Genomic DNA, 11,003 nt, shown 5'->3' with positions numbered 1-11,003 from the left:
TATGAAAGGTGCTGTTTTTGTATGACAACCCAGTGACAAGGATGCCTGCAGCACCAGCACAATGTTATGACATCATGCGCGCCATTGAGTTTAGATTTGTGAACATTTACAAATTTTCACTGTTCGAGTGTTGTCATTGTGTTAGAGAGAGTAAATGTCATGAATAAATTTGACATTAAACATAATCCAAGTTGAAGTGTTACATCATTTTCAGTCCCCTTTTTGGCATCTGCATTTGGTAGCAGTCCAAACTGACAAAGATCATGCAGAATAATGTAGTATTTTAATTCCACAGCAGAGAAAGCTGTGTAATCTCTGTAAGTAGGTCTAGGAAAAAATACCAGTATTGGTATCGGTTATCGACCAAATAAGTTTTAACATATTGGTGTATTAGATATGGGCCAAAAATTCAATATTGTGCATCCCTAGAAATAATAAAATGTATTCTCTTTTTTTTTTTTTTTTTTTATAAAAAAAGATAATCTGTTTTGGTTAAAGTCAGCTGAAACTCACAAACGATTGTATTATTGTCAGAAAAATTGCCCAGAACAGAGAGGACGATGGAAACTGAGTTGAAATTCTCCTTTTTAATGACATCTGTGAATGGCTGTTCTTTAAACAGAACTGTTTGGTTTCGTACGACACACCATTCTGAGGAGAAAAATCTTTTTTTATTGTTGGACGTCACACCTGAAAGGCTAAGTGCTGACCTCAATGTGCTGCATCTCAAAACACAAGGGCGATTTCGATGAAATTAAATAATCTGGTTCGGGACATCATGGTCAAATTCAGAAAAGTTTTAAAGTGCTCAACAACAGTCACGATAAATTAAACAGATAAATAATAAGGATGTAAAAACATAATCGAAAAAGCAACAAAAACTAAACGATGAGTTTTGTTTTGAACTTAATATCACAATTATACAAGCCATTGCACATTGTCACATAACATATATAGCCTATATGTGTGTGTTTGTGTGTGTACATTGTGTTCTCCTTTCTGAGATAAGCAAAAGAGTTTGAATTCAGCGACACTCCTTGGTTTGAGCTGTGCAGCTGCAGATTAACCGTCCTGCGATGAACGACAAAGGAGCTGCATTCTGATCTCTTTAACACAAGAGTCCAGTTCTTTAGAGTGGGGGGCATGGGGGGGATCGCTGTCCAAACCGTCTCCTCCGGGTCTCCACGTCTTCACAAGTGCTAGAATCAGTGATAAATCTGTACAGCAGGGTTGGAGGTGAGCACTTAAAGAGCTCTTCGTCTTTGTTTCTTTCTCTTTTTTAAAATTTACTTTTGTATTTTTGGCTGTGCTGGGGTCAGCTGCAGGGTGGCACTAAGGGGGCAGCAGCGGGGGCTTGAAGGTGCAGGCTCCGGAGCACTGACGAGGAGTAAGCATCTTGCAGGAGAAATGATGAAGGGCGTCGTGAGCTTCTGGGGAGGAAGGAGTCCGTCAGTGGCGGGGCAGGCAGGGAGAAAAAACAAATGACATTCTTACAAATTAGAATCAAAACCATCACGAATGAGGTGCTGTTCACTGTAGCAACATCCCAAAAACAAATTATTGTGAAGGCACGATTGAAATTTTTCTTTTTGTTGTAAGATTCAATGGATAAAGATGACCCTGATCACATGTAAAGACCTGGTAAAACATGACGGATGTAAGTTAAATAAACAATTGTCCTTAAAATATCTAATATTACACATCTGTGAGGGCCAACATCACTGGCAACGAACGTTTTCTGATCAGTTCTGCTCATCCGTTTGGGCGAAAAGCCAAAAGTTTGAAATTATAGTAGATTTTTATTTACTTATTTTGTGTGTGTGTTTTCTGCTGATTTCTGTGGGATTGTGGGAAAGATTTTCATCCGTCTGTTTATAACATCACCGCTTTTAGAGATGAGTGAGCGCTTCCATCCACAGACAGGTTTGATACTTTTTGCGTGAAAGATGTTTTTTTTTTTTTACTTTTGTCTGTGTGTGGATAAAACAAACGTGCAGACGATCTCATCATATCCACTTCACTTTTACTGTCCTTTGAATTTATAAATTGAGAAGCAGAAATCTTTGTACATTTTATCCACTGCTGCATCCAGAATGTATCATCTACAGTCCAATAAGGAGATTCACAGAGCATATGTTGTCGCTACATCTCCTTTCATGACTAAATAAAAGGCCATCTTGATTTTCATAAAATAGATTTGTCCAAAATCTGACTACAGCTTAAAGACGCTTGGTCTTAACCACCTTCGGCTCTTTAAAGAAGGATCACGTCAGGAGGCAGAGACTTTCTGAAGATTTCAACCCTGAGGCTCACAAGTGTAGAAAACAACACTCTTTCTTTTTCACTTGTTTCTTTTTCTTTGGCGATTCATTCTCCTGCTGTCCACACCATGGTTGTTGTTCAGTGTTCTGATGGTGGATGTCTACTTGTTCATAAATCACCTAAATACATTCATAGTTTGCATTTGGAGTGACTGTTCTCCACCGGCTTCTGCACAAATTAACAACAATCTAAGTTTTCTTCCGTCTTGTACACAATCCGTCCAAATATGGACTTGTAAAGTTTAAAAAAATAGATGTTTGAGTCTTTTCCTGCTTTGATTGGCATCAACATTTGTTTTTGACACTTTTCCTTTATCAGTCATCCATAAAGCCAGACGGATGTGGAAGAATGGAGTTGATTATAAGTAAAAACATGAAAATACATAGTTTTAAAACAAAACTGGTAAAAGAAAATGAGGACTATGACATTTTCTTGTATTAAATGAAACAATGGAGCTCAAACTCTGCAGAAGAAAACCTTTTTGTTAATACCACTTTCTTTCATTTATTCTTCTCAGTTTATGTTTTATTTTGTGATTGTCTACTGTTGTCATCACTCTATTAGAATCAGGTATCTCTTGTAAATGAGTCCTCGAGTCTCAGTGAGACTACGGCTAAGATGCACCGGATTATAAGGCGCATTAAGCAAAACAAGTTTATTTTGACAGATTTTTGAGCACCGTGTAAAAAAACATAAAATCAGTTCAAGGTCAGTAAGCACAACCAGAATTAATAAATAAGGCTCAGTGTCGATTTGTGAGAACATTAAGGGGTTTTAAGTGTGCCTTATAGTCCCAAAAATACGGTAACCTGTACATATAAAGTTTGAATGAATACGATGAGATGACTTGGTTTGAAAAGCACCAGCAGTCTTCATCAGTGTAAAGCAATAAAATATCATAAAAACATAGAAAAAATGTGAAACTTTTGTTTTTGTTTCATGCATTTATTTACTTAGAGATAGCACTTCTTAAAAACTAGCTTATGCTATTTACTTATTAGTACTTTCTGATAATCCTCAATTTTTTTTGACGTATTTGTAAATAAAAACATGATTTTTGTGCTGATATTGAACCAAAGTGTCAGAAACACGGAAGAGGAACATTTAAAGGATGTAACTTTTCTCATGGCTCACCCTGAAAATGCAGGAATCAAATACTGAGTCAGTGGTGCTTTCACTGCTCGCGTGGACATATGAGCGTTGCCTTCAGACAAACGTGAAACGTGAACCTGCACTTTAATGTCGTCTCACTGTAAATATCAACCACTGATCACAAGAAACGGTCAACCAAAAATAAATCAGCGCTTGTATATTTATTGTTGCAAGCAGAAAATAAAATAAAATTAGTTACGTTCCTTTTTACTTTTATTTTTTTGTGGACCACATAAAATTACCTTTTAGCTTCTGTTGAATTGCATAACGAGCCTTTCTCTCTTGGTCCAACTCGCTGCACAAAGTGTCTATCAAAAAAAATAAAAAATATATAAAATAATAAATAAAAATACTGAAAATAAAAGAAACGGTCAAAATGTAATATATTTTTAAAAGAACACATGAGCTGCACCTTAAGTGGAGGCGTGTAATGCGTGCTGTTTGGTGGTATTTAGAGTGACCCCTCTGTGTACTTGAAGCCGGTATTTAAACAGCTGAAACTCTACACCAATCCGTTAACGGGCCGCATTAGTTGCTGTCTACTGCATGTAACTGATACAGCTCTGCATAATGGGCTGTCTATTCAATTTTCCAGAGCATGATTTAGAAGAAAAATAACCTTCGCAAACAAAACAACGCAGTTTCAGTTTCACTCGTTTTTTATATGTATCCAGCTACTAAACTGCAAAAACAAGTGGAGGTTACAGGAAAACAGAAGTTGCCAATATTTCAATATGCAAGTGTCACTTGTCCTCTTTTTTTTTTTTTAAGTTAGGAACCAGCTCCCTCAGACGGACTGAAATAAGCAGTGATCTACCATCTGCACTCTAAAAATGAACTCGATTAATTTAACTGGTTTCATTAAGTCTGTTTGAATGTAAAATAACACAGTTATCATTTGAGATTTTGACCTCACCGAATAGGTTGTAAATGATGATTTATTAAAAAGCAGGGGAAAAATACTTCAAAGTTAGTTCAAAATAAAGGTCAGGCCTCAAAAGTGCAGATACAAGAGCATGGAACAGTCTTCATTTGATTCAAGACATAAATAAAGCATCCATCCATTATATTTTACTCGCTTCTTCCCTTTTTGGGTCTGAGGTCACTGGCGCTCGTCCAGCTATCGCTGTGTGAGAGGCGGGGGACACCAGGGACAGGTCTCCAGTTCATCACAGGGACACAAACGAGACAAACAACCATTCAGTCTCTCACTCACACCCAGAGACAATTTAGAGTTACCAATCAGTCTAACATGCATGTTTATGGTGTGTGGGAGGAAACCGGAGAAAACCCACGCATGCACGGAGAGAACATGCAAACTCCACCCAGAAAGGCCCCCCGGACCGGGATTTGAACGGGGCGCCTTGCTCTCAGAGATGTAGCTCCTCTGCTAACTGCACCACCGTGCTGCCCATAAATAAATATGAATTTAATTTGTAGTATAGTTACTTCAACTGATGCTGCTTTAAAACAACAGAAACTGCTTATTTTAACTGTTTAAACAGGAACTGAAAAGCATTAAAATCAGGATAAAACAGTTGTGTCATATGCGTGTAAGTTTTGTCAGTCGTGAACAGATCGTGTCACGTTGTGCACTGTGTCTCTACAATGTAAAGTTTAATAGAGACTGTTTGACTTCTGATGCAGAACGTCACAAAAGTCTGATATCGTTTTAGTCTTACAATAAAACTATGACGCTCTAAATGTTGTGTTCAGACACCAGCATCACACCTGATATCCAAGAACAGTTCTGACTCCGCTTACTAGTCACCATCAGTCGTCTAGAGCTGCTTGAATGACCTCGCCCGTTCGAGCTCACGACCGAGGACTTCCTTGCAATGTGTGACAAAAGCTTTCATCTGTGAGGGCCCAAGAGCCACACAACCTGGCAACACAGAGAGAGACTAACCTCGAACAATCTGCAGCTGCTGCACCATCTCCTCCCTGTAGGACAGCTCCCGCTTCATTTGGTCCTGGAAATTATCTGGCGCACACAGAAAGGCCACGTCAGACACAAACACACTCGGGGTGACTTTAAATAATAAATGATCTCCTCTGCGAACAAAGAGGCGCTCTCTTGTCTCCGTGTGCCTTTAAAATCCACTCACTTGTTTCTTTTACCTTTTAAATGCTGAAATTCTCGCTCCAGCTTCTTCCTCAGCTCCACCTGCTCCACCAGCTGCTTCTGCAGCTCTTCTGAAAAACATGGAGACAATTCTGTCTGCAGATATGATAAGACACACCTCATCAAGCTCGTGTATCATATATGTTTTTTTTGTTAATTTCAGCTCATAAAAGCTGCACTGGAGCTCAGTAAAGCGACTTCAGGTGTGTTTTCAGCTTCCATAAGAACCATTTCAGCGCTTTTCCCCTCACTGGCTGCCACAGTAATTGCCACACATCGCCTGGAGGTGCAAACGATAATAATAATGGAGTCCCGGGGTTTTTTCAAGCGTTGTAAAATAATTAGCTGCCGTGCCTCGGGGTTATGGCTCTGTTCGTTAAAATATTAATAGCCTCTAAACGATTTCCCCTTACAATAATAAGTCAAAACTCCTACATCTCGTGATTAAGTGGTTAACAACGATGGAAAACACTGTAGGCCTATAAAATGCTAATTCACGTGAAAGATTGTGGCACGTCGTCTTTAGCAGGAGCGCTGCTCTTTCCAACAAGGAGGAGCTCATTACTGCTCCTAAAAGATGGAAAAGGCCTAAACAGAAAAAATATATTCTATACCAAATGATCTTTATACGTCTAATTTAGATAGTTAGGATTAAAATTAAATTTTAATTTGCAATAATAACAGAAAGAAAGAAACTACAGCTCCTAATCTTTAAACTAAATAAATAAAATAAAACAAAATCTGTATTAAAACAAGATGTGTAAAGAAATCAAAAATAAATGTTAAAGCTGCTGCTAGTGTCTCATTGACGTCACCATGGTAACAACACACCGGTGTCTCTCACTCCCAGCTAGTACAGTACTCCTAATAAGAGAGGCAGACTGAAAAATAAGCCTCAAACAAACAGCAGCTGTGCAGAAAAAGTTTTATTTTTATGTTTTAGTGTTTTATGTATAAGATGTGACAAGATAAAGAAAAGCTTCCCCTTAAGTTTAGGAGAAAGTTTCCAGTTACATTAAAACTAAAGTCAAGGCCGGGCGGTGCTCCCTGCACTCTGAAGGGATGGTGAGTCCTGAAGCAGTGAGACACATTAATATCAGTTATATTTCAACATTTTCTCAAAAAAATATATGTACCATTAAAAAATTGTTGTTTACTCCCCCTCAAAAAATGATATACACACTTCTGATGTTGAGCATTTAGTGGAAATATCTTTGGAGAAAAAAAAAAAAAAAAAAGAAATAAACTGTATTTATGTAAAAAGTTATAAAAGACCTGAACTTTAAATTATTTTTTTGTGGAGTTCAGAGAGAGTTTCTCATCTGTTTATACAAAATCTCATTTTGTTAGGGTGAAATTTCTTACAGATATTAGTTTAAATCTGCTGCATGTTCTGGTGTATAATTTGATTTATTATTATTTATTTATTTTTTTTTTTTTGCAGCACAACAAACGAAATGTTGAGCAAAAAAGAAATGAGGGTGCTTCATCTTATAAATTACAGATAATCACTGTCCGATGCTTCACTTCCTGTAATGAATGTTTTCAGCTGTAAAAGGGGACCCACCTTTGGCCATGTTCTCCAGATCTCTCTCGTGCACGCTGATGTCGATGCGCAAAGCCCCAGCTGCACAAAGTCCAACAGTTTAATCACACATGTGGAATATTATATTACCCCAAAAAGTGGGGGTAGGAGGGAGATGAAATAAAATAAAATAAAAAAATACAAATAATAAAAACCTTGTCTGTCCTTCGGCTCATAGGACGCGGCGCTGCGCTGGGGTTGCGTCTCAGTCACGTGATGAGCTGAACAGAAACAGATAAAGTCGTTCAGTTAAAGACACCCCCCCCCCCCCCCCCCAATAAATAAATAAATAAATAAATAAATAAATGGACCAATAATTACCGCTGGATCTGCTGCTGGAGTGTTTGGAGCCGTAAGGAGGAGGGGGAGGAGGTTCGTGCAGGAGGAGCACCTGTCCGTCCTTTTCAGGGGGGTACACCTGTAAAACCAAAGCCTGGTTAATCACGGAGACCAATTAAAGGCCATTAGTTGCAGTTCTTCACCTAATTGAGGCTATTTACCTTCAAAAGCAAGGGGGTGGGGGTGGGGGGGGGGGGGTTGCATTTAAAAAACACTAAATTGAACCACAGGATCACACAAGAGCTTTTTAAAACGAGAATAACAATAAATAATAAATCAGGGTCAGTTATTATGATGTTCTTAAAATGGAGCAGCGGGTGTGTGTGTGTGTGTGGGGGGGGGGGGGGGGGGGTGTTACTTGTGATTTATTGTGTGGTTTAAATTTATCCAATGTTTTATGTTTATATTCCAGGATATATTTACCGCCACAGTTCACCTTACCCCCCACCCCCACCCCCTGCGGGGGTCATTACAGTTTCGTGTGATCCGGTCTTACTTGGTGAGGGGGGGAGCCGTTCCTCATCTGTCTGTGCTCATCTGGTGACCCGGAGTGGACGGAGAGCTGCGGGGATCCTGCCGGAGCCGGCCCGGGGCTCGAGGTGTCCGCGTGCCGCTCCTGGTCCTCTGGTGGCGCTGACGAGTCCTGACCCGGAGAGATCCGGATCGACTCGTCGTCGTCCTCTGGTCCCCGGTTGGACTCCACGTCCACGTCCGGGTCGTCGTCCTCGTCCCCCACGCTGTCCCTGTCCGGCGACAGGGATCTGTAACTGGAGCTCTCGCTGATAAAATCCGGGGACAGGTACCCGGAGCGCGCGCCGTATCCGTCCCGGTTGCCGTAGAGTTTGGCGATGCTCTCCGCGTCCTTCACGACGGGTCTGAACGCGGAGATGTAGCTGATCTTCCTCTGCGCGGCCTCGTCCCCGGACTTGTCCTCGTCGTTCCGGGTGGAGGAGGACTGGGAGCCGGGGCTGCGCTCCCCGCCGTCCCGCTGGTGGTGAGGGTGGGGGTCTTTGGGGGTGTTCGCGCACCGGTCGCTTTGGTCCGATAGGTCCAGCTCCGCTTGCCGGACGGCCGGCAGCTCTGGAAGAGGAGGTTTGGGTGGGGAGCCCGGGTAGGGCGGCATGGGGAGGCCGCCCGCTGCGGGCCAGAACATGGGGAAGGCCGGGTAGAGCGCGTCCTTGGCGCTCGGCCAGAACACGCCGGGCACGTTGGTTTTGTTCGTGTCCGCGACCCCGTCGCTTTTCTTCGGACACAAACCGTAGCTGGGGAAGCCGTACGGGTGGTGGGGGAACAGGGGCGGGGGGATCTTCTGCAGCATGCCGAAACTCTTGCTGGGCACGGGGATGACCGGGTAGCTCCGCGCGCTGCTCGTCAGACTCAAGTTCTTGCCCCCCTGCTCCTCATCGCACCGCAGGGCTTTGTGGGGGGTCTCAGGGGAACTGGACAGACTGGACGGGGCGTGCAGCTTCCGCGGCGAGGACATCCCGGAGCCGTTCATGGGTAGAGTCCTTTTCCTGCTCCCCCCGTTGAACATGGCCTTCACGTCCTCCCACGCGTGGCTGATGTCGTCAGAGGACTTCTTGTCCGACAGCTTCAGGTGCCGCCTCCACGAGTTGAAGTTGGCCGCGTCCGGCTGCAGGTACTTGGACTCGGGGGTGCGGTGGGAGTGGAAGATGAACTTGTTGGGGGAGAAGTACATGTTACACAAGCTGCACTTGATGCACTTGGCCCTGGAGCTGTTGTATCTGGCCGGGATGAAGCTGCCCCTGCAGCCCCACGCGCACTCGTGACACACATCGAAGGCGAAGTTCTCCGGCAGCTTCGGGGGGCTGTGTGCCCCCAGGAACGACTTGCAGAGCCTCTCGGCCTCGCGCTTGGTGATCATGCCGCAGCGCCTGGAGGAGATGGGCATGGCCCCCGCGCGCCTCAGCAGCTCCAGCTGCACGGGGGTGCACTGCACGCACGTGATGCCCAGAGCCACCCGCCTGTTGTGGATCTCGTTGTAGCTGTAGTTCTTCAGCAGGGTGTTGGAAATCTGCGCCAGGCAGAGTCTCTCCCTGCCGTCTATGACCAGGCACACGATGGGGACCCCGTACAGGGACGTTTCGCTCACTTGGTTCGGTTTCAGGGAACTGGGCCCGGAAAAGCTCTGCGCATCCTGCTTCAAACCAGGAGAAGAGCTGGCGTCCCGACCCGCGTCTCCAAGGTGTCCGGGCATCGACTCCATCCCTGGAAGCCTGCAAATAATACATAAATAAATAAATAAATAAATAAATAAATAAATAAATAAATAAATAAAGACTCAATATTTTACTGCATTTCCAAAAAAAAAAATTGTTTAGAAAAATAGCGCATGTAATTAAAAAAAAATCCTAAACAATTTTTTTACATTTATTTATGAATTAAAAACTCCCTTATTTATTTTTTCTGTGTATATTTTTAATTTGCAAAATAATAATATAAAAACAAATACATACCTAATTGTTTTTTTTAATCAGAAAAGACAGAAAAGTCTGAATTTAATAATAATAATAATAATAATAATTTAAAACATGACTGACAGCAGCTGTTTCAGGTGAAACGAGTCAGTTTCTCTCATCGTTTAATTTCTCTGAGTGTTCTTGGCCTCCTCCAGCGCGTGGAGGAGGATCTCCTCTTCTTCCTCTTTTGTAAATCGGCTCAGCTCTTAACAGGACAACTACTTAAGAGTCACATAAGATCCTTAGAGTCGGAAAAGGACAGCAGGAAAACGCCGCCTGAGCTGCGCCAATGCGCTTAGCGAGGAGGAAAAGAACACGCGTAAGCTGCTTTCCTGGTAATTACACGGATCCGAGCGCGCGTTGCGCATTGTTAATAAAAGACTGGCCCTTTATAATTAAAGCTTCTGCGCAGATTAGCCTCGAAATGAGGTCTGGAGGAGGCCTGGCTCACGTTCACCCACGCCGGCTCACTTTTTACACCCGTGCGTAAAAAAGGCCGCAGATTCCTGAAATGCTCTGAAGAAAAGTGCATTTCGCGTGACTCACGCATGAATTAAAATAGTTTAATTACTGGGTTTAATTTGTTCATTTTAATAATAGTAAAAATTCATACCTTTCTCTTCTAAAAGACAGCACACTCCAAGGTTTAGCGTGGAAAAACAACCAATATGATAAAATACGGAGGTCCAGATGATTTAAAAGAAACAGATCGATAGAAGAAAAAAAATCAAAATGAAAATAAAAAGACAAATTAATATGAGTTTTATTTCAGTTGCTTGAAGCGCGTGAGGCAGCAGAACTCAGGACCTCCATCCTGTCGGAGCTCCGGGAGGTGAATGAGACAGGAAGCACATGGCACCTCTCCTCCTCCTCCTCCTCCTCTCCTGTCATGCTGATGTGTAATAGTTCTCTCTCTCTCTCTCTCTCTCTCCACACGCGCGCGCACGCACACCGACGCACACACGCACATGCTGAGCTAGACACTGCTTTGGATCATTGT

The 11,003-nt window shown here is 42.6% G+C and overlaps 1 protein-coding gene across 3 annotated transcripts; it reads right to left on the bottom strand.

The window, feature by feature from the left end:
• Positions 1-702: 702 nt before the first annotated feature.
• Positions 703-10,776, bottom strand: skor1a (SKI family transcriptional corepressor 1a). 3 transcript variants are annotated; one of them, XM_037697673.1, is made up of 8 exons: positions 10,617-10,776; positions 8,020-9,760; positions 7,506-7,602; positions 7,340-7,405; positions 7,167-7,226; positions 5,596-5,670; positions 5,384-5,458; positions 703-1,430 (listed from the first exon to the last, which is right to left on the bottom strand). In XM_037697673.1, exons 2-8 carry the CDS (start codon positions 9,748-9,750, stop codon positions 1,333-1,335), a joined length of 2,202 nt encoding a protein of 733 aa, XP_037553601.1. In that variant the 5' UTR covers positions 9,751-9,760; positions 10,617-10,776; the 3' UTR covers positions 703-1,332. The 3 variants fall into 3 exon arrangements, with proteins under 3 accessions (XP_037553601.1, XP_037553602.1, XP_037553603.1); XM_037697674.1 differs by having other exon boundaries at positions 703-1,427; XM_037697675.1 differs by lacking the exon at positions 703-1,430 and having other exon boundaries at positions 5,404-5,458; positions 5,583-5,670.
• Between the last annotated feature and the right edge of the window lie 227 nt (positions 10,777-11,003).

Source organism: Nematolebias whitei, chromosome 2 (assembly GCF_014905685.2).
Source record: "Nematolebias whitei isolate Nwh7 chromosome 2, NemWhi1, whole genome shotgun sequence".
Classification (NCBI taxonomy): domain Eukaryota; kingdom Metazoa; phylum Chordata; class Actinopteri; order Cyprinodontiformes; family Rivulidae; genus Nematolebias; species Nematolebias whitei.
The sequence above is the reverse complement of the archived record's forward strand: the minus strand, read 5'-3'. Positions and strand labels throughout refer to the sequence as shown.